The sequence below is a fragment of the Osmerus mordax genome, chromosome 10, assembly GCF_038355195.1.
Source record: "Osmerus mordax isolate fOsmMor3 chromosome 10, fOsmMor3.pri, whole genome shotgun sequence".
NCBI lineage: Eukaryota > Metazoa > Chordata > Actinopteri > Osmeriformes > Osmeridae > Osmerus > Osmerus mordax.
Genome location: NC_090059.1, coordinates 6,048,278 through 6,072,545, shown reverse-complemented (window position 1 = coordinate 6,072,545; position 24,268 = coordinate 6,048,278). Strand labels below are relative to the sequence as shown.

Below are 24,268 nucleotides of genomic sequence, written 5' to 3'. Positions count from 1 at the left end.
GACTGGTACTTTGTGTGTTTAAACCAGCCCTCCGTCTCTCTCTCTCTGTCTCTGTCTGTCTGTCTGTCTCTCTCTCTTTCTCTCTCTCTCTCTCTCTCTCTCTCTCTCTCTCTCTCTCTCTCTCTCTCTCTCTCTCTCTCTCTGTCTGTCTGTCTCTTTCTCTCTCTCTCTCTCTCTCTCTCTCTCTCTCTCTCTCTCTCTCTCTCTCTCTCTCTCTCTCTCTCTCTCTCTCTCTGCTGGAGGTGAGAGAGATGACGGAGAGAAAAGGATAAACAGAGAAAGAGAGAGAGGGCGGGGGGGTCGGTAGAGAAAGCAGGGCTACTGGCTCATCAATAAGCACAAGGTCAGACAGGCACTGTTGGGCTGAGTGGGCCCTGTTAGCAAGCTGCAGCTGAGGATTTGTAGAGCTTGTAAAGGCTTAAAGCAACACCGCTTCGCCTCTTTGTGTGAGCACTGGCTGGAACTACAGAGGGGCAGAGAGACACCTGCTGGTGGCCAAGGGCCACATGGTCAGACAGGACTGAGTGTGTGAGCGTGTGTGTGGGTGTATGGTGGCAGGGGGGTCTGCCACTGGACCGAGGCTGTTTGTGGAATTTTGCATTGAGAGAAAGGCATAAATGAGTAGTTCTAGTATGAAAGGAAAGCCAAGTGATTCTGGATATTTTGCTTTTTTAAATTGCTTTTTTTGATGATGCGGGAGGAGACTTGTTTGTGGTGTTTTTAATTCAGAGCACCCCGTCCATATGATACGTATTAATATCAAATATATTTGCAGTGGATCACAAAACTATTATCTGTAATTTGGGTAAATTGCCTCCTTCTCAATAAATCGTAAGTGAAGATTTGCTCTTTTTGGTCATGAAACAGACAATCTCAGTCTGCATATTGCTAAATACATATCACATATCAGATAGGCTTTTTAGCCACAATCCCCTGTGAACCACCCCTGGCCACAAAGGAGTGAACAAACAAATGTATTTCATTTGTGAAGAAAGGGAGAAAGAGAGAAGAAAGAATTCAGTCATTCAGTGTTGTTTTATTTTGTTTTTTTTATGAGCTCTCTAATTTATGGAGAGGAATGCACTAGTGTGCCCTTCTCCCCCCTCAAGTACAGGCATGAGCAGCTCCAATAGGTAGCATAAAAGCTCTTTAGCTGTCTAGTGGAGTAGATTACTGGCCTGTCGTTAAATCTAGCCACAGACCCCTAAGTGAGCATTATCAGTATGGTGCAGCAGGCTGTCTTCTCTCTCTATCTCTCTCTCTCTCTCTCTCTCTCTCTCTCTCTCTCTCTCTCTCTCTCTCTCTCTCTCTCTCTCTCTCTCTCTCCCTCACTGTCAAAATACGCCCTTGTGGCACCAGCATTCAGTGTTCTGGAATGTTTCACTCCATGATGGTATTGGACAAAGAGAGGGAGATGAGTAAGGGAGAGCAAAGGGAGAATTTTGGGATGAGAAGAGAGTGATGAGGAGAGTGAGAAAGTGCACTGTGGGAGAGATGCACTGTGTGCTAGTGAAATAAAGCAAGAGATAGGGTGAGACAGGGGCAAGATAAGAGACAGACAGAGAAACAGAGATAGAAGGAGATGAAGAGGCATCTCTCTGATATGTGTTTATTAATTCACTTGGCCCTCTGCTTAAAGCTGTGGGTCACTGTGAGTTATAGCCAGTGCGCTGAGTGTGATATTTATTTGACGTTGAATGCAACATTAAATCGTCTCCCTCAGGGGAAATTGATAACCTTTAATGTAGGGTGTAATACTTTTAACTTGCGATAATACTGTGTGGCGCGTCAGATCACAGCCTATTGTTTGCGCAAGCCTTCCATTAAAAAAAATCCATAAAAAAGTTCAAAAATCAATAGTGGTGTTTTGACTTCAGGTAGCCAATGCTGCTGTGTGGCTATGGATAGATAGTTGGATGAAATACAAGTCTGGACTGAGGATATGGATAATTGTTAACTAGAGATTACATAATGTCCGAGTATTGTAAACAGATCTCGCATGCCAAGCAAAGGTTCTCACTGTGAAGGATCTCTCTCGCAGACTCTGGCGGATATCTATCCTGTCTGCTATCTGGAAATAGCAGACAGGGAACCCTTTTTTCTTCCTTGCAGCTCTGCACATACTAGTGGTGAGGTAGGCCTTAAATGTGATCAGGAAGAAGTATCTCCGTGGTCCACTCTCATTGGTGTGTGTCAGCCCAGTTGTGTGGCGGTGTTAGGGACAAGCATCGAGGCTTGTTAAGGGTGTCACACCAGCTGCGAAGAATGTCATTCTTTAAGGTCTTGGAGGTGCTTGCGACCTGCCAAATCAATAGTCTCCTCTGCTCCACTCCTACATACATACACACACACACACACACACACACTAACTTGTAATATCCTGTTTGGTATTGGATTGGCAGCAGAAGAGCTTCCCTGTAACATGTTGTGCTTGTCTCTGTTCCAGAGCGCTCCAGTTTAATGGCTGGCAGGTAGAGGCCTAAGAGAGGCAATCAAAATGAACTCGATTCCGTCGATGGACAGGCACATACAGCAGACCAATGATCGTCTGCTATGTATTAAACAGGTGAGTTGTCTAAAATTATTTCCGGCACTGCTATTTTGGTTTGTGTTTCCCTGGTTAGAGTTTCAGGAGTAGTCACAACTACTGTACTAATGAGATTTTTTGGAATGAGCTTTAAATCGCATTCTTGGAAAGACACATGACAGGACACGTCACAGACAGACAGACAAACACAGACAGACACACACACACTCACACACACACACTGTGTGGCCTCCCTTCCCTCTGGGTTACTCTAAACATTGAACTGTCCTTTCATCCTTTCATCAGCACTGCACTGTGTGAGGCTCAGGTTGCAGAGCAGGGTATGAGAATGGATACTGTTCCAGGATTCCTCCATTCCTACCTCCCTCTCGGTCTCCATCCCTCTATCCACCTCTGTCATTCCTCCACCTCACATCCACAGACACTACCCTTAGTTCCCCTCTTGACCCCTTTATCTCTGGGTGAATCTGGAACTAAATGAAACGAGCCTACCTGCCTCCAGTCCAGAGTGTGGGCTGCGGAACAAGCCTTTCTAGGCTTTGACGGACAGCTTGTTTGTTTTGTTCTGCCTCAGGGTTGTGTTCTTAGCTCCTGGCCCAGAAGAGTACAGTGGGAAGGATATAGGAGAGAGATGGGCGTATGTGTTAACACGTATGTGAACACGGCCAATTGGCGTCACTCCAATGGTGGAGTTCCCTGCTATTAGGTGGTCTGTTAAGAGCTTTAGTGTCCCCCCGGGGACTGTTGAGCAGGTAAAGATGTTGGGGTGGAGAGGGAGTGAGTAGAGGGGAGGCTCTAAACGGTTATTGTGTAAGAAGGGTCAGCTGTAGGTATTTCAGATAAGATAGAGATCAAAGGTAAAATAGAGATCTAATCTGAGTTTAACTATGCATACACAAATACCTTGGAACACAGTCTCTATATATCACGTTTAATCTTAATAATAGTATCCATTCCAAGTTCCTCTAGCACTTTTGAGGAAAGATACTTAAATTGTGTTTGATTTTAGATATCTACTGTGGCCCTGAAGTGCAAAACACACCCACTAATACGAGTACATCCCCCAAATGAAAACACCCCCCCAAATACAAGTAAACTCCCCCCAAATAGGATGACTTGCTCACCTCCCCCCGAATACAAAGACACGCTCCCCCAAATGGGGGGGGGGTTTCATTTGTGGGATGTACTCGTATTAGTGGGTGTGTTTTGCACTTCAGGGCCACTGTAGATATCCCTCTTAATAACAATGTATAATAGTTAATGGAGTATTGTTGTAAAGCATTCCACAAGGATATGGGGGAGGGGAGTCGCCTTCCGCCTTTTAACATAAATGTAACAATTCTCGTGTCAGAGGTCAAATGTATTAACCCCAACACTGGAAACCTAAACAAACATCAGCTGGCGTTAGTGACTAGAGAAGGGGATCGTGGGTAAACACGTCACGTCGAGAAATCCACAGTGTCCGAAAAGGGCCTCGAGTTCATCTAATAAACGAATAAGCGCCGGGTCATTCAAATGAGCCATGGAGAAGCCTGCACCCTGCTAATAGAGGCAGCTTTGTGCTGCAGACAATCAGGGTTTGGAACCCAGCACAATAAATACCATTTATGTCCTGCCAATTAGAGTAGTCGAGAACCCATTCAGCAAGCTCCCATTCTCCTCCCCTTACACAAAGATGATCATCGGGGGAGATCAGAACAATTAACTCACTATACCCCCCCCCCTCCCCATGCTCACCATTGTCAAATATCCAAGTAATTAAAATAATTAAGGAAATATTGTAAACCAATCCAGATGTTTGTTTTAATTGACAGTGTGTGCATGCTGGAAATTTGGCGTCTTGAAGGCATTATTTCTGCCAGTGCATCAGGAATATAAATGAAGCTTTGTATTGTCTTGTTTTCATAAAACTTGATAGGTTTGTCTGAATACGCGTCAGTCAGGTGAATAGGGAAACAAATTGATTTGGTTGCTCAAATACTGAATAACTGACGAGTCAGATATTGACGTGCTGTAAATTGTGAGAGGTTTGTGTGATTGTATCTTGGGTTAAGAGTTCAAAAATATAATGACAGCGTTGCCTTCCCAATGAGCAGGTGATTAAACAACTGCATTTTCATTTGATCTCAGATACAATATTAACTTGATTAACCTTAAGTTACACATGAAACACTGTACCGTGAATGGTTCCCAAAAGTCTATTGGAACTTAGTTCCTTTCTTTTCCTTGGAATCCACTATTGAGAGCAAAGATAGGACAGCTTGATATTGCTGGTGTTCAAGCTCGAGTTGAAAATATGAGCCGTCCTTTCACTGCGGGAACACTTCCTCAAACTGTAAACGTAAATATTTCAAGAGTGAGTGGAGGAGCTCTCTAGTTCAACTGCCACTGGCAACTGTTTGCTACCACTGTACACTGCTGTATGTCTCAGGTGTTTTTGAGCCTGTGAACATTGCTCTTGGGTTTTTCTATGCTAATGTCGCATGGAGCATATTTGAATATAGTTTTGCACGTAACCCCCACCTCTATTTGTCATGTTTTGCTCCAGAAGTCTAGGTCAGGTCTAGGCTGTGAATGACTATATGTTGAGAGCGACCACCTCTAAACAATATAGAGAGCCTGTCTGTCTTTTGTCTCCCGGTTTGGGCTTGGACTGGGCAGGACTGGAGAGGAGCTTAGTGTTAATGTTGGAGGATCATTCTCACCCAGGGGATACGAAGAGAGGGGGGAATGTCTCTTGGCCACTAGTTAGGTTTGATTGGTGGGTTTTGGCAGGAGAAGGGGTAACATCTGTGGCGATGCCATGCCAAGCTCGCTGTGTGACACACGCACACGCACACACACACACACACACACACATACACATGGCGGGACCAATTGTTCAGAGTGCAAAAGAACAGTAATCTCTTCAAGCGGCGCCACTTGTGTTGTACTTTCTTTCAGTACATCACCCTCCCCACCACCCATTCCCTTTCCGCCATCCAGCCATCCATCCATCCAAGCCTCCCATCTTCCCTCCCCCATTTTGCTGTACACTTTCCATGCTGATCGCATGTTTGTAGCTTCCATACTCATCTAAATGTATCCTCGCTAGATGTGAGTTTCTCCAGCAGACTTTATCCACTAGCAGAATTCACAACAAATGCACCCCCCACCCCACAACCTCCCTCTAGACAAAGACTTACCCTGCGGGGAACAGTCTACGACTGTGCACATAAAATAAACAAGACTGGTTTCATCCAGCCCTTTTCAAACGCTGGCTTTGTAAATTGATATGAAAGCTGCCTAATCAAACGTTGACCTCTGCTGCCCCCTAAAGAGCACCAGAGTAAAAAAAAAAGAATGAGCGCCAGGGACTGTGGTGCCTCTGCGTCTTTCCTTCCCGGTTGACGTTCGAATCAAAGCACAGAGACATGTCGGGAACTCAGGCTCTCACTTAAACATGACAAGCCAGTCACTTTAAAGCTTTGATGTTGTGGAGTGGGTGTCTATTTGTCTCAGATTTTGTACCCAGCACGCCACAAAGGCTGCATGTACATCATCTCACCAAAGGTAACATTGCCCTGGAGTGGCTGGACGTCTCTTTCTCTCCTTCCGTAAAAGAATGAAAATAGATATCACAACAGTCTTTTGAGGACTGACATTCATTGAGATTCTCCGGACCTTTCTAACCTGCCGACTACCACCCCTTTTTTTTTACCTGAAATACAGAAGCACACAGAGACAACAGGATTGAGAGAGGGTAACTAGATGGATCTAGCAGGGGAAGACATGCCATAAAGACAGCCTGAAGGTCAAGCAGCTGGCTGTCAGATAAAGTCACACAAGCTCAGCTCAGAGCCTGCACGTCCATTCACAACCACCAGAGATTTATTTCACTGTGAAGGTGGTGCTACAAAGACCTGCAAGACGAGGGCAGGACTGTGACTGTGGCAGGAAAGCAGGGGACAGACCCTTTCCATCCAGCCGCTGTATTGACGCCATTAACCAAAACCATATGTCATATGTTCAGTGCCTTTGCGCTCCACCATTTATTGTTAGGGAACAACAACAAAAAATTTAATTCTTTTGTACGTGCCCACACATTGTGCCAAAATGAGTCTCCTCAAGGGCAATTGACATCCTACAGATCTCCCCTCCGTTAATGTGTCTGATATGTAATACATTTGGCTTCTTCTCTCATCCTAATAGGTTTCTTGTTGTGTTTGTTCCCATGCAGCACTTACAAAATCCTGCAAATTTCCAAACAGCAGCGACAGAGCTGCTGGATTGGTGTGGTGACCCCCGAGCCTTCCAGCGTCCCTTTGAGCAAAGCCTCATGGGATGCCTAACGGTAAGAAGCAACCTGGACCCCTCCACCACCTTGCACCTCCAGGTTCAAAGAGGGCTTCAGATTCAAGGGACAGGAAAGGCTGCTAAAACAAGTACTATTTTCAGACTCCTGATATTCCCATATGGTATGCCCGGAAAGCTAGGCCAAGAAAGAAAAGTTGTTTTATTTTTAGACATTGTCGAGATTCAAACTGTTTTAGGAATTTAACTTAGCCACTCTCTAAACTTTATTTACTTTTAAAGTTCGAAGATGAATTGCACAATGCATGATCGTGTAGAGATTTCTAAATGAGGATGTGTGCTAAAACCACCAAGCAATCGATGTTCTTAAAGAAATAAGACTTGAAAGCTTTTAATCTCAGAAAGCTGGGACTTAAGGATGCTTGTAAGCAGGGTAAACCTAAATGTCCTCCTTCCCCAATAAACACATTTTTGCAGTGGGATATCCTCCCATCTTAAAGTGAATAAACACTTTCTTTCTTTGCCTCTTTGAGATCTTATGCCAATAGATATCTCATTGAATGGCAATGTCAATTTGTCTTCAACAGCCAAACTAACCTTTCTTCTTAGAATTATGGTATTGTGCATTTTCTGAAAAGGTCAGTGCCCCCACACCCCTTAGTTAGTCAATTGAGACACGGATCAAGAGTAAACATGCATCACTCAAATGTCACCCCGGGGTATTTTATGCGTAACAGACTCTCAATGCAAACCTCTCCATTATGTGTTGAGTGTAGTCATTTGCATAGTCATTCCTCAGTGTGTGTAATTCAGAAGCCTACGAAAGAATTATCACAAAAAACACTCAAGCGAGTTCTATGGCAGTGGGGGCACTGGCAGATACATTCCTGCTCCTAAAGATCTGAGCACTCAGCTTATTGTTTGTGTTTAACGGTTTAATGCGCAGCAGCAGGTGTCTTTTACTCCATTTCACCAATTCAATTTGTGTCCTGCAGTGAAAATCTAGAAGCTTCTCCCGATGCTTACAGCTGAACTGTCCTCTACAGTTTACGGGTTGTTCCTGACCGAGCCAGTGCGGGTTAGAGAGCACACGCAGAGCATTGGCATGGTTGGAAAATGACAACTGACAGTAGCCATGCAGCCTACTGTAGTACAATAACAGGGAACAATGACTGTCATGCTTGTCAGTAGCAAAATGAATTGCTATCCAGCTTAGAACTGGCTTTGTCTATCACACGTTATCTCTGTTTCTCATCTATGGCCACTCCATACAAAAGCAGTTAATCTTTCCTTAGAAGGAGTCTTTTCAACATACACCACCCCCCCCCCCCCCCCCCCCCCCCAAAAGCACCACAATTCTTGTGCTTCTGATTGTGCAATTAAGGCACTACAATTAGAACTGTGTACTGTACAGCTTAGACTAGAATTACCATTTAGCAAAATGCCCCTTGCATGTTTAGGTTTTAATTAGACAACTTACACTCATATATCTTCCTCATAATGTGTGTTTCCTATAAATAAGACAGAGATATGCATACTCTCTGTGGTATCCCATCTAAAGCTATACTTTACAAAGATAATTATACGTTTCAATGAACAGTGTTGTGCTGAAACACCCCCGGGCATGCCTTGAACTTGTGTCTGGTTGTAACAGCAGAATCTGCTACCGGGAAACGATGGGGAAGGGAAGGTTCCATCTCTGGGGAAACATGTCTGTGTGCTGGCAATATTTCTTTAAGGTTGAAGAGATTGGAGGAGAGGATCTTTTTTGGGCAATGTAATGGCAATGTTAAATCAAAGTTTTCTGCCATTTAACAGCAGTTTACAGCGTTACCTGGGGCATCAGGGGTTTCAGTTTCATCTTTCCTCTCAGCAGGGATCCGTATAGATTCACGTAATGGCAGCAAGTCTGTCTCTCTTTGTCTGTCCAAATGTCCACCACTTTCAAAATTTGTATTAAAGACAGATCTTTGAATCATTGAACATCTACAATAGGTCCATCATATCCATATATCTCAGTTATAGATGGTATAGCAAACAGCCCTGAATGAGACTGAAACAAGACAGACAGAAAAACGTGGGTATCTGACTGTTTAACTTGTTGTTCTGGTCAGGTGGTGAGTCGAGTAGCAGCACAGCAAGGCTATGACTTGGACCTGGGCTACCGACTCCTGGCTGTGTGTGCAGCCAACAGAGACAAGTTCACTCCCAAGTCAGCAGGTAGGACCTCAATCTGCTTGTCACATCGATCCATTCCATGCCCAAGAATCCAACCCGGTGACCGATAAAGTGTCTGGGTGTTGCTGTCCATAGTGCAGTGTGAACCCACAGATAAAAAAACAACAAATGAAAACAAAGGCAAAGCTACACAGTATTTGTTTTGTAACATGTTGATAACTCCTGTCTTTTATGATGCTGTCTTTGTGTTAATGCTAATACCATTTCTGTGGACATCACACCACATATTTATGATACTGTTTCACTCTCAGAAAAAGACTGGCATGTAAAACCATATGTTAAGGAAAACCCTATGTTAAAGGTTCTAGATACTACCCGTTTCAGATAAGTTAGACCCTTTAGGATCCTAACAGAACTCCATATTAAAGGTTGTGTCCAAAACCTTTTTTCCAGAGGATTCAATACAGAGTATATATTCTGTTTCTTCTAGCACTCTTAATTTCTAAGTACAATATTGCACACAGCACAAATTACTTCTATCCAGTAAGAATATTTGTATTTACTGGACTTGCACCATTAGGTCTGGAACTGAAAACATCCTCAAGTGTCCTGTTCTTGTACATTTGTCAATGTAGCCACAGATTATTGGGTCAGATGGTGACTGCCAATTACCTTTGTAATCAATTTGACAAAGCATAATGTAGCATGCAGAGATTGAAGGTGTATACCTTGTCAAATTCTCAGCAGATAAGCATGGTTACTGCCAAATATTTTGTAGTCCTTGAACACTTTGTGATTTGTGGTTTCCACCTGCTGCGTTTAAGAGGAAAATCTCATGTGCAATTGTTATGATGCAGATTTGGTCTGTGCTATGTTATTGCAGCAGTCTAGGACATAAAACAGACACTCACTGAACCTCACCTAATGTCTACCCTCTTCCTTGATCCAATTTTATGTTTGTACGAGGAATTGGATGTTATAATATAATTTCATGTCAGACAGAAAATGAAAAAAAAATCTTCTTCCAATTAACTTCCACTAAATTATATAATTCTGGATAATTCCATATCAAATGTTGGCCCCACTTTATGGGTTTATATAAGATTACTCATTGACTCTCAGTCTGAATAATGTCTTGCTACAGCAGTCATCTGGAAAGCAGTGAGAATCCCACAGTCCAGACAGCATCCCAAAGTATATTTCATGGTCAATTATGTACATGCATAAATATTGTGAATGGTTGATTAGAAATACTAGCGCAAGCCTAGGTATAAGAAGACAAGGAAAAAAAACTACAGTCTCCACATTCAGGCTACAAAGGCAGGGCCCACACTGGCAGCTAGGAGACGGCTCTTAACACGCTACTCTCACAGGGCCCCAGGGGCAGGGTCTGTGCCCAGACATCCAGCAGCACTGTTGCCCAGCGACAGAGAAGGGAGGGAGTCACATGACAGGGCCAGGATGGCGGCAACGGGTCGGCCATCCGACACCAGAGACAGACGAGTCAGTGTCTGCGATTTGCAGAGGAGGGATTTTTGGACACGCCTCAGAATCTAGCAGAGAACAAATCAACTCAGGAATGCCAGATTAGTAGAGGGGGAAGAGAGGGAGATGGGAGCAGAGTTAGGTGAAGTGGTTTTAATTGAATACTGTTCTTTGCATAATGTTGCTCTAAGAATAATTCATTTAGCCCAGTCTGCCAGATTTCCTGGACGCCGTCCAAGCTACTAGCTCAGTGACTACACAGTTCAGTGCTTCGAGCTGGGAGTTCCTCTCCACTCTATCACAAATATGACAGGAGCACAGCTTTGTTGCGTAACTTGTCATTTTTACTTTCAGGATTTAGACATTTGATTGTTCCACCTCTTGACGCACTGTAAGTGCTGCGTTTTGTTCTCTATTCATTCTCCATATTTGCTTACAAAAGTAACAGTGTTGTATGAACTGCGGCCTTGGATGCTGTCACCAGATCTGTCATATAACGACTGTGTGTTGTTATACGTTACATAGAGAGTGTCTGAGGGAAAGATGGGTGTTTTTCCTTTTTTTTCATAACCTGAAGTCTGTTCTATGTGCTACTGTGTCTTGTAATCTGTGATGCCATGTAGGCTTCCAAGTGAGAAAGTCAATTTGCTCCAGATTTGGTGGTTTTAGCCAGCCTTTCTGGTCAATACACAAATAGATTAACCTATTTGCTGGCCAGTTTGAACACAGTTGTACTGCAAAATATGGAAGGCCTGGCTGCACACAATGGCTATTTCTATTCTGCTACCTGAATGAAAGGGAAATTGCTGGAAAAACAACTGAGGGAAAAGCTGAAGTGGTAGTATGAGAAATCAGTGTTCAGAAATACATTTTAGTCATCATGTTTGTTTGAGACTAGTTTACAGTTTTGTTGAAAAAAGTAAGTTCATAATTCAAATATGAACGATCACCTGAACCTGAAGAACTTCACTGACATCTGTTGCTTTCACCTCATGAAATGTATTGATGCCTACTAAATAGCATTCTTGCATACTTTTATATAATATTTTAAGCATAATGTTGCATAATATATATATTTTTTTAAACACTAGACCAGATACAAATCATTCATTTCACTTTGTTTAACTTTGAATAAAACACAAATAATCTCAATGGATAGTCAATGTGTCAATGGTGGTATTGTGAGCACTTAGAAAGCATTCTAATCTTATAGCCATTTAGTATGTGGGCCAGATTGCAAGGGAAGAGCTGGCTAAGGGGGAGGTTCTGTCTGCAAGTTGTGACCTCTTTGTGAATGAGATTAGCCTGCTCTATTAATCTGTGATTACTAGGACTGTTTTACCACAGAGCAAAGCCTTGCACGTGGAGTAACACTGCTGTCAAAGAAAGGGGGTTTTCATTGTGGGGATGAGTGCACATGGGCCTCTCTCTATCTGAGGCGAAATCACAGCCTGTGTAGGGTGGGTTTCATCAGCTCCAAGCATTCACTTATCAAAGACACAGCCCACCCCTCTGACAGGAGTATTGGTGCAGTCTGGTACAAGTGTTTTAGACAAAATGTTCAATCGCAATTCTCCCTATGTGGGTCACAGTGGCACATTCCAAATTGACTGCGCTTCAGCAAACACTTGGAATTCTTCAGTTCTAAAGAGCAAAATAAGGCACCAATTTATAAGAGAGAGAAAGTTTAGACTTTCAGGTCCAATAATTTTTCCTGCACAGTAAATCCTATAATAACTATTTTTTGGTGGAATTCGTTACTCCATGTCAGGGTGAATTCATAAATGTCTTCTTGTGCTCAATTTTTTTTTGCATAGCCATGTATTCACCAACATATCTACTTGTCTGTCCTTCCCTCAGTGTATAGAGGTGTGTGGGCGTCTGTCTCTCATGCACCCCTATCTCAGAAGACAGTTACAGTATGCTATTCTTTCCCATTGTCTGTAGTTCTTTTGACAAGGCATGTTTTTTAAGGTGTGACCTTAAATGTTGGCTTTCTGTTTTCTTAACCAGCCCAAGCATGAAACTCAGGAGCAGGTTTTTGTTGGAATGTTGTTAAACGTTTTGTCTCAAGTGTGAGATATTGAGAAGTCAAGAGGAGGATTACCTATTCTCAGATCACCAAAACCGTTTAGGCCTACACAGTTTGATACATTTCATGAACAGCAATGTAAATTAAAGTTGCAGTCAGAATTGAGCCAGGCTGCAAGAAGAGAAAGATTTCATCCATTATATTTAATGTGTATGCTCTCGACTATCCATTTGTCCAGTCAAACAATCAATAAGTAGCCACTGTTAAAGTCTGACTTTGGACTTCAATTGAATTTTTTTAGCAAGTATTTGTTTGTATCTGTTATACAATGTCAGGTTACATTAAAACTCTGCAATTAACACTAGAACTGCCATGGGGTAAATTTTACCCCCCTGGATCTTTCAAATGCATGAAACTCTGTTCAAATAAATCCCATCTCTCGGTTCACAACGTTTCCTTAAGGGGTTTATTAATCATCTAGTGAATTATGATGGGTGTAGGATAAAAACGAAAAAAGTTACTAGCTGATTATGTCATTTTTACGCTGTGTGCCATGCTATTCACAACATGTGCAATTGCTTACATTTAGCAACTGCACTTGCATTTAGCTTAGCAATGTCTATGGTTGTATTTTGATAAGCAGGCCTGTCACCGCATGATCCATATGACCCTGCACAATTTTCTTGCCCGTAAGTAAATGCAGAATATCGTTTCTGTCAAATTTATTAACAAACCGAGAAAAACATGCATATTACACATCCAGATAAGGTATCATTTTATTAATCCTCACATGGGGAAATTTGGGAATTCAGGTGTAACATGCAAGTAACAAGAAAACTACACCATGCATTGCCATGGAGTTTTTGATTTAGAGAATAAAAGTTAAACAGGTAAAAATGGCTGGTTTCTGAGTTTGCTGCATAAAATACAGAGAATCTTCATGTTTTATTGGATTGGACAGCTCAAGGTGTACAGGAAAGGCAAGGGAGAGAGAAAGGGGGAGACTCAGACCTGATTCGAACCCAGACAACTGGCCCATTTTAAATTAATTTTGGTTTTGTTCATGCCTGCCAAAGGGCAAAAAACTTTACAGCTCGGATTAAGTTGATCAGAACGAACAGAATAATAATATGTCGGAAAACAACAGGGCTTTGCATCTTTGCTGCATGGACCCTTAAGTACCGATATGATAACACTACAACATTGTAGATATGAAATTGTTGCCATGAATGTAATCTCATTCTTGCCCCACTCCCTAGCAGTGGGTGCTATATGTGTTTGTAATTGCTCCAGTGTGAGGAGAAATTGTGTTAAAGACATGTAGTCAGACATGCTGTCATCTAAGGGTTGAAACGGCTCAGACTGTACACAAGGCACAGCGGTCTAATTCACACGAGCCTTGAGACCTGTTGTTTCAGTCTGGAACTTTCTACACCAAAGTGCTTTTTATTTTCCTCTCATTTTCTTCCCTCAGTCTTGGTTTGCATGAAGGAACTGATATTTTAGCGGCGGCTCTTCCTAAATAGAAAATAACATGGATGTCTAAAAACATTGTTGGTGGCCTAGACCATATACGTCAGCAACTGTTGGATGGAGTTCAAGAGTATGTCTGAGAAACAAACAAACATTCATGATTGAGCCAGTTGGGACGCAGTGCATATCTGGTAAGACAAGAGGTATTAGGTCTACAAAAGACTTCCACTTACTGCTTATTTGTAATTAACTACAGTAATAGTCACAGTAACACATTTTATGTTAATTTCAAGTTTATTTTAATTACTCGGAAGTTCAACATTGGTACAATTTAATTGGGGTTTATTATCAAGATGGATGAGAATGAATGAATCCCATAATGTTTATTAAATAAAATCTATATGTTTTTTCCAGAAGGCTTTTGCCTCTGTACTTGAGGGAGTGTGGATCCACTTTTAAGGATGTATGCTATGGCACTACAGACAGTATGTCAAGTCTCTGGTTTGAACAGTCTATGTTTATCCAATGTAAAGGCAAGCACAGCATTTCAGTCAATTATGACAGATCATTTCCAATATAGGGCTATAATTCACCTGTCATGAGCTCAGCTGATAGTAAATGCCAGTAAGGCAAACACAGTGGGACCTGAGATAAGGTGTGTTCAGTCTGTCTAGATGACTAGCAGTTCTGGCTAGTCTTGCTATGAGGGGTCACTCTGCATTGGCTCATCATCTTCTATAAGCCACTCCATGCTGTGTCTCTGTGGAAAGGTTAGCTAGTGAGACTTCAATAGGAGAGAGATTGTTTGTTTCATTAAGTGGATTGGGACCAGAATTAAAAGTAAAAGTATTAGCTTTGAATAACAGATTTCAAATGTTATAAAGAAAAGAAAAGGACTATTACAAAGAGCAAAAAGAAAGTATTTGATGGATGAGGTGAAGGATGAGGATATTGGCAGCTTCAGGTAATGTCTCCGTAGATGTCGTTGTTGTGTAACATCATTTATCACCGACTCGCTCTCGCCTCACGTGTATGGAGTCTAATTTGCCCCTCCCTCTCAGACAGCCCCTGTTCCAGCCACGGGAAGCCAGCAACCTGCCTCCTCCCTGGCCCCTAATTAGAAGGACTAGTTTGATGGATTAAGTCAACAGTACGCACAGACAAGGGGGTAATACCACCACTTAATGTAGCCAGCCAGAGAATTTCTTGCCTCCACTGTTTTGGGAGGACTTGTAGCTCTCTCCCATAACAAATGTTGCTTTAAATGAATTGATTGAGGCTTCTTTTACCCGTTGCTCTGGACCAGGGCCAAGATACAGGCTGTCTAGCACATTAGGCACCACCCCCCTTGCAAGTTTGAAATGTGAGCTGCCTGCGTTTTTTTTTTCTCTCCCCCTCTCCCTTCTGGCGAAGTGGCTGTGGCTGCTTCTGTGTGATGTGTGTATTGGGAGAGCAAGCAATGGATCACTAGACAGAAACAGAAGATACATCAATAACAGCTGCATACATCCGAGGTGAGGAGATAAGCATTTGGTTCTCTCTCCCTCTCTCGCTGTCCTCCCACTCCCCACTCTCCCTCTTTCTCTTCCTTCTCTCCCACCCCACCTCTCTCCCTCTCTCTCTTTAACCCTTTAGCGCGACAGAAGCCAGTTCCTTGGTGCCGTAGCTGCTATTTGTGGTGAGCTTTGCATCTTACTCTGATCCAAACGCGTTCCCTCCTCAGCCTGACAGGGCTGTGTGAAGTTTCCTCTCTTTTTTTTAAGCTTAACCCTGTTTTCCCTCCTCATTTCCCCTTGGGTGTTCGTTGCCTGAGTGCAAAGAAACCGGTGGCAAGTACAGCAGGAGCCCATTAGCAATGACTCCATCTGTGATTGGTTTTGCCTGTGAAACTGAGAGACCGGCGATGAATAATTGATGCGTATTGTGCAGTGACTGGACAAGCAAAGGGGAACGGAGGGAAGAAAACAGAGTACCTGTCCTGAGACACTGAGGGGGAAAACGAAGGAGGGGGAGAGGAGGAAGAGGACGAGGTAGGGAGAGGAGGTAGAATATGACAGACTGAGGGTGTAAGAGTTAGAGAGAGGGAGAAAGAGATAGAGATAGAAAGCTTTAAAATAGCTTATGGCTTCACTAGTGCAGAGATTAGGCTGCGCTGTATCTGCCTTTGTTCCCAAGCAAATTCTTGATTCATAAGTGTTTCTAGACAGATGAGACATCTTTTTTTGTGCAGTGAAGAGTGACAAAATAAAATAGATGTGAGCGGGGAGGGACACAGCTCGAGTTGACTGCAAGCTGGTTGATAGGGGGGTGGCATTGTGGTGGGCGGTGGGGGGTGGGGGGGGGGTTGAACTCACTCACAGTGTGAAGCTGTGAGCTGTCACAAGGAGGAGGCACACTCGAGGGGGGAAGCCTGAGGGGTTGTAGGGGGAGATGAAGGTTGGACTGCTGGGTGGAACTTCACAGTATTGGACACTTGGGAAGGGGTGTCAGGAGGTGGGGAGGGTTTTTGTCCAGGGTGAGATTCGGGGATGGCACCCCGCTGCGCCATAAACTAACGGAATGGAGTTTGACAGTATAGCTACTGCCCCGCAGTACTTCGCATGATGGAGTTGCAACAGCTGAGTGCGTTTGACCCAGTTACTGCTCACACTGAAGGGGTCAAAATGGCCTTGATTATCTGTTGGGGTTGAGCTGACCTACTTGAGGCAACGTATTTCCGCGAGACTCTTAGTAGTTTAGCAGTCTTTTCCGCCATATTATAACCAGCAAAGTTCAGCCAAATCCTTCACAGATGTCCCATACAGTAATCAACACCGTTTTAGATGTACAATCTGTATGGCTCAATCCTTCAAAGTGAATAATAAGTATTTTCTGAAGTGGAATCCATTCCTAAGCAGAAAATACCTCTAAAACCCCCATCAAAGACAATAAATGCTGTTCAAAGATCCAATCAATCACTTCCATTTCACTTAAAAATTAACCACCAGTCATTTGCAGAGTTCTTCTACAGTATTTTAACTATATTTGTGTTATTGTCTATTGTTATTTACCCTCTCCTCATCTATCAACAGTTTAAAGGATGATCACACATCTCTTTGGAGACCATCCATCAAACTGGCTAATGTATCTTAATTACTGCTTATGGGAATCATCCCCCCCCCCCGTGTGTGTCTGCGACTTAAAGGAGGTCCCAACATGCCAAGACAAGAGGGAGTTTTGCAACTGACAGTCTTGGCAACGTCCAATGTCGTGCTGTTGCAGTTATGTAAACTGTATCCTCACCCGTTCCTTAGTGTATTGTGACAGGCCCGGATGCCACACTAGTTCTTCATATTGGAGACCTACCCCCCCCCCCACAAACACACACACCCAAAACCCACCACAACAATGCACTATTTTAACTTTGAATACCAAGTGAAAACAGCGGTTATTGGAGAGGACCGAGAACCAAGACTGTGCCTAGACACAGTATCAGAGGATGTTTTTTTCCATGTACTGTTAATGAGACAGAAGTTTAAAGAGGGGAGGCAGGCTCATCCACAGTCAGGTGGAGATATCTCCCTCCCTGACAGAATCCCGTCTTTACTGTACGTAGGAGGAAGATGAAAGCAAGGAGCACACATCAACCGCTCTCCTGCTTGTTCATTCCCCTAGGAAACAAGTTCTGGGGGCTGCATCCAGTGGGTGGATCATTTAGTTGCTCACACTCATTACTAGTTTGACAGATGAACTCATTTGCTCATTTCGCTCTCTTTTCCTCAAGCCGTGGGTGAGATTTCACAGAGTAGAGAGGGAAACCACTTCAGGGAGAGCAAATCAAGAAGAGGTTGAGTTAGGTACCTGGGAGAGTGAGTGGTTAGACGGTCGAGAGGCACTCAGTGGGGAGCCAGGAAATTAGACCAGGACAATAATCAGGGATCGCATTTGAATCAGATCTCGACAATACCATCAAACGAGAGGCGACTTTTTTACGATGATTATACCATGTTTCGGCTCACTCTTCACATACATGGTCATGCTTTCTTGTGTAGGGCCATTAGGTCGGGCAATCAGGTTTGAAACCTAGTGTCACTTCATCGGGTGCTATCGTAGGGCATTCTGACAAATGTGCAAGTGAACTGGAGTTAAACTTAGGATACCGCTACAGTGCATGTACACACCCATGTCGACAGCCCTTTCAATCTGTCAACTGGGATTAAAAAGTTATACCCTACAACAAACCAGTTTGCGTTGGGTGCCTTCATGCATCCTTACTGGAAGGCGCCCCTCAAATGCTGTGATCCGCTTTCTGCATTATCGTAGTAAAATGTTGAATTTGAACCCCCCACAGAAACCAACACCTGCAGGAGATGTCAGACTGACTCAGGTACTTGTTATGTGTCAAAGTCCTGCACAGAAAAGTCATCTACACGTTGGCTGGATTCACCGTCATCATCCCAGTCTTTCTTTGTTTCTGTCCCCACATGAAGGGGTCGTACAAACATACAAAATGGTGTGTGCTTCGGATGTGCTTTCTGAAGGGGAAACATAGGCTGGCTAGGCTGCATTGGCTGCTGACCCCTTTGTCTGTGGTGGATGTGATGAAGCATGGTTGTTTACATATATTGTTTCATCATTTCACTTTTGTCATAGCACAACCACTTGTGTATTTATCGTTTTAGATATTTTGGGGTTGGGATGTGCTTGTCATAATGCAGTGTAAGCTATTCAAATGACTTGTGTAAATGATCAAATCCAAGGACGACTGCCAAGCTCCCTGGATGCTAAAAGTCAGCATTTCAGAACACGGTTATACACTCAACAATGAAGGTCTACTGCCTGTAGTTCTATTAAGGTTTGATTAAGCAAGCAGATCCCTAGGAAAAGGACATAGTAACGACATGGCGTTATGTGAACTGTGTGCTGTGTGTGGTTCATCAGAGTGTTGTAGTGTTTGTACGACTCAGGCCCGGCTGCACATATGGATGGTTCTAATGAGGCTGGGGGGGTGCCAGGACGATACCCAGCCTCTTCAAGCATGTGTGCTTTCCCTCCACTTCGAAAGTAAAGTTTGACCCCATGCCCGCTGTGAAAAGGTCACAGGTGACTCAGCCGCCAGCGTGTGCCACCGTGGCACTTCTGGCCCTTCCCGGGGGGGGGGGGGGGGGGGGGGGGGGGGGGGGGTAGGGTGGCTAGCCCCAACGCATCTGCTCCATCCCTAATTAGTATCATTGTGGACCAGGGCTTAAGGCTCCCTCCTTCGTTAATAGCAGCCTGTTGCTCAGGGAAACCGTCTGGCTCCCGTAAGCAGCTTCTTTGCAGGTCAGCCACTCTGATAATCTGGTGACAGAAGCGTGCAAACGCAAACACTCACTTAAACGCACACAGGCAAACAGACACGCATGCTTTATCACACAAACATTGAAACACACACTACACTGGGCACGTTTGTTGACTTTAGAAGCCCGCCCTTTTATCTTGGACCTTTTATCGTTGTCAAAGGTCCAAGGTCTTGGTCATGAATTCAAAGTAAATTCAAAATATAAACATATAGGTTCAATATTACATTATGGTTTGTTGGTGAAATACATGGTATAAACACATTTTGAGGATTTCAAGTTCTGTCTAATAAATGTAATAGTGTTCTAGTGGTGTTCGTAGGATTTGCTGGTGTGTTTATGATAAAAATGTTTGTGGGTTCTTGGAATGCATCTTTTCCTACGACACATAAAATATACTGTTGATGGCTGGCCAGATTGTATTGAAATAAGATGCTAAGGTTTGGAGGAGTTTTACTCCCAATCTTCTTACCCTTGCAGGGAAAGACATGCATGAACAGATTTAAAATTGTATTGAGGTTGCGGGGAGGGGGGTTCTGGCTAAGGAATTAATTCTCTATAGGGGGGTGTCAAAGCCATAGATTTCCACCTTCATGTACATACACTGAATAGCATGCCCTGTTTTTAGAGATTTGCGGTATTTGGGAGATTATGTCCCGAAACAGTGGCCTACTCTTGTGTAGGTTGGTTTTTATACTCAGACCAATACTCTGCCTTTGTAAGTGTAAAAAAATTGTATTTGATTAGCTTGTTCTTAAAAAAAATTCAAACAGTCTTGTAGAATCCAAATGTATCTTTTAGTGTCAAGATAATCCTCCATAAATGTACGTGAATGTACTTACATTTAATTTCAGGATAAATATCTTAGTTTAGAATATCTTGGTCCTTGTGCTACATTCATCTAGTCAGAAGTCCCATAATTCTTGTCTGTCTATCTGTATGGCATTTTAATGCATTTTAATAATGCTGGTACTGTCATTGATTTATACACTTGGGCAGCCATGTGAGGGAGCAAAATCCATTAAACAGAATGTTGGTCCATTTGAAAAACTGTTTCTAATCTGAGAGCAACAAAGAACACAGGATGTCAAAGCGGCAACCTAAATACACTAAATCCGAACCCTTCGCTCATTTCATGTCCCTCATTGTGCTGCTTGCAGCCGCATGGCCACATATGCTTCTGGCTGCAGTAATACCTTCTTGGAACGCGGCCAGGCGTTCCCTCTTGCCGGATGGACATGGCACGACACTGTGGCCGTGCGGCCAGCAGGAGGCTGTATTTAAGCTTGGGCAGATCTGAAATGGGCCATAAAACCGAGCCAGCAAGTCTGGCTCACCGCAAGGCTATGGGCCTAAGTACTCATTGACATGGCTCCAACATCACTGGCTTCCCAGTGAGAGAGAGAAAAAGGGAGGGAAGTAGAGAGGAAGAGGTTGTGTACAAAGATGGGCCTGGGTAGATAGTTTGTTTTATAACAGTGAGTGTGCTGAGGTTTTAAAGCAAACATTTTAGCCAATGCATAGCAATGTTTCCTATAGAAATTTGCTCTATTGCTGTTAAATATTTTCTCATATCGTACGTGACATTATTGCCTACCGGGTGCAGGATACATTTCACTCATCACTGTTCCTGGACTAGAGGGTTTAAAGGTTTGGAGGGCCCTGTCTGTTCCAGTGGCCAAGGAAAATACCATGTTACATTTTTCTTTTTTAAACGGCATTCACGCATGCACCTCATCCCTCCTTCTGGAGAGCTAATTACCTTCAACTCACTGGACATTTTAATGAGATGGAAAATCTAAACTACTAAACTGTTCAGTGACTCGTTATCAGCAGAGTTTGAAGTCTGCAATTTGAGAACTTACTAATGTTGTTGTACCAAAGTTCTACCTCAATATGTTGTTCGTGAGTGAGGGATGTAGACCAATGTGTGGTGTCCAGTGTGAACTGAGCTCCACCTGTGGTCACGTACCACATCATGCTATCTCCTATACTTGTTAAACCCCCATGGATGAACAACCTTCACGGCTGGACCTGCTTCCCTATTATGTTGTGAATGGTCTATGACTGCTTATACCTCATTTACACATAAAAAGCAGTGTAATACACTGCATTATTTTGACACTGAAAGGATACTGTAGAGGCAGGCAGTCCCCATATGGCTGGGAATGTTTTGGCGATAGTCTGAAATAAATGCTTTACATGGCCCCTTAGGTGGATTTGGTAACCAGGGATACAAGGTCTCCATAGCCTCTTTCTCAGCTTAATTGACTTTAGCCTGCAGGACTGAGATCTATTCAGACTTAGTCAGATATGGAGAAAGACAAAGTCAAAGAGAGAGAGAGACAAATAAGCTTAGAATAAACTGAGAGTGAGAGAAACTACACAGTGTAGTTTAGGTTCACCAGAAGCTCTCTTCATTAGTTTGCTTAGGGTCTTTCCTTTTTTTTATATACCAAGGTCTCCAGGCTATGGGGCTTTAAACTCACTGTTTGGTTTGTTTGTGTTTACGCTCACGCAGGCTGATTGGATGAACCATTATTGCTTGAATATGATATCAGTTAGTATGTGTCTGGTGCAATGCATATTGAGGTGTGTGTGTGTGTGTGGGGGGGGGGGGGGGGGGGGTTGCCAGGTGGGTGACCACATCCAGGGGCCTTGGGTTGATTAGGGAGCAGGTGTCTATTTGATAGACCAGAGTGAGAGAGGGACAGGGGGATGGAGGGAAAGTGGGAGGGATGGAGAAGGGGGGTTCACTCATTGCATCTGCCATACCTGCTGCCTGCTGCAATCCCCTGCCAGACTATGGTGAGAGAGAGAGCGATGTACACTGAGAATGTAAAGTAAAGACCTCCATATTATTATAAAGATGTGTCCTCCCCTTCAAAGGCTTTTTACTCGCCCTTAGGATTTAGCATGACGTTTTTGGTTAGGGAAATATGTGTGTGAATTGTTTCAATTTTGAAGCCACTTTCTCTGGAAACAACTAAAGGCTCACTGGTGTTTCACACACTCTCCGCAACTAAGCGGGTGAGAGACTGCATTATTATTGGGAAGGGCATTGAACAACTGTCAGGGAGGCAGTTCTCGTCATTTGTCATGTCTCCCTAGGGCATTATGACAGAGAGCGTGGCTGGAAGCTACACCCCAGCGCTGAGCCACCCATCTAGACCCAGCGTGCATTAATGCCCTTCACTCTAGCTGACCATCAGGCAAGGCAGCTGAGCACCAGAATATCAATATGGCTCAGACACAGCCTTGCCCCTGGGGACAATCTACAAGGCAAACACTGAGCTTATGGAATACACAACTAGTAAAGCACTGAGTGTACACTGTCACTTGGAAGCTATGTTGAGCTTCTAGCCATCACAGACTATACTAGCAGGATAAACTACAGTCTGAACAGGCTAGGCTATGAAACCTCTCCGGTATTCCAGCTGGGATGCGACTTTGATGGCAGCCCACTAAATCTTCAACGAGAGAAGCACCTGATACAATGATCTGCCATTTTTGGAATGACTTGTAGTATTTAGTCTGAAGGAACAGATGAGTCTATTGAAGAGACTGGGTGTGGGAGGATAGCAGGAGAGAAACAGCGATCCTTTTGTGTTCGTCCTCCTGGCTGTCCTAGGAGAGGTTTGGGAGGAGAAGGAAAGAGGAGGAGGAGGAGGACGTGTAGAAGGAGGGATAGGTTGTGAGAGCTCCGAATGGGTTGGCCCTTCTCAACCTGTCATACGAAACCTGAAGTTGATCCTTTAACTCAATGACAGAGCGCCTCCCCTTTAAGCAGGTCTGGCTCAGCAGAGGTGGTAATTTTGTGGGGCGATAAGCTCTTATCTAATGGTTGGGTAGAATAATTCCCCTATAAGTGTCGGGGCGGGAGCTTGTCCCTCTCAACTCAATGTGCCGTGTCACTGCTCAGCTCCCCGGTCTTGCAGTGTTGTTGATTTCTCTGCTTTCACCGCGCTGCATTAAACAGTCTATGGGCTGGCAGCGGCGGTGTGAAACGGGGATACGCAACCCTCCTGTGGCAAGTCTCGCAGTGCCGCGGTTTGGGGATAAATTGTGGAGACATGTTTATCAACACGGCGGAGGTGCAAGTTAGCCCTTGTTGGAAAGAATAATGGTGTCTAATTGAGCTGTATTATGCTGGCTAGTTGCCAGCCCCTCCAATTGAAATCTCTGTCAGAAAGGGGGGCCCACATTTCAACAGCTCTGAATGGCGTTGTTCTGAAATGCTTACCCTGCAGTACGGTAACGTTATGGGGCTTGAACCAGTGTGCTGTAGTAGACCCATCATAGATAGCAAGGCATGTTAAATGCAGGCTAGTTCATTGGCTCCTCACAGTCTTTCCCTTTGTGTTTTATAGGGTTAGGTTTGGTGATTGATGCCTGAGGGGTCTGCTGTGTTGTCAGATTCATCCTTTATTCTTAGCAACAGAATTGTGGCTCTAGTCCTAGCACCAACCCTCATCTTCAGCTCCAGCCCTCAACTCAAGTTCAGCCCCCATATCCAGCCCCAGCTCAGATCGATGCTCTGAAGGAACCATGCAGTCTGTCTCCCGGCACCTGTCTTGCCAAGAGCAGGGGGTAAGGGGGGGGGGGGGGGGGGACCCAGCTGCCTCGGAGCCTGAGCCCCGTGCTGCTTTTAAAGGAGATGGAGGAGGATTTGGAGGGAGGGAGAAGTGGAGGAGGGAGGGGAGGAGAGGGGAGGAGAGGGAGAGAGACTGCTGGTACCATCTGTACATGTCTTTTGTATTCCAGCCCTCATCTTTACACAGAGAGAGGCTGGTGTGCTCAGTGTTCTAATGAAAGGAGAGGTGCCTTTTGGGGGTGAGATGCACGGCCATAAGTGGGCTGAGTGAGAGGATAAGGGTGCATTTTGTTGATTTTATGTGTTCACATGTTGTAATTGTCCACAATCCTCTATGTCGAGGACAT

The 24,268-nt window shown here is 43.9% G+C and overlaps 1 protein-coding gene across 2 annotated transcripts in view; it reads left to right on the top strand.

Annotated features, from left to right (window-relative positions):
• Nucleotides 1-24,268, top strand: part of LOC136950528 (zinc finger MIZ domain-containing protein 1-like) — an 87,993-nt gene that overhangs the window by 54,685 nt on the left and 9,040 nt on the right. For both annotated transcript variants that reach the window (XM_067244923.1, XM_067244922.1), the window contains exons 3-5: nucleotides 2,447-2,566; nucleotides 6,768-6,881; nucleotides 8,956-9,061. In XM_067244923.1, coding sequence (XP_067101024.1) covers nucleotides 2,498-2,566; nucleotides 6,768-6,881; nucleotides 8,956-9,061 — 289 coding nt within the window. In that variant the 5' untranslated portion in view covers nucleotides 2,447-2,497. The remainder of the gene's footprint in view (nucleotides 1-2,446; nucleotides 2,567-6,767; nucleotides 6,882-8,955; nucleotides 9,062-24,268) is intronic.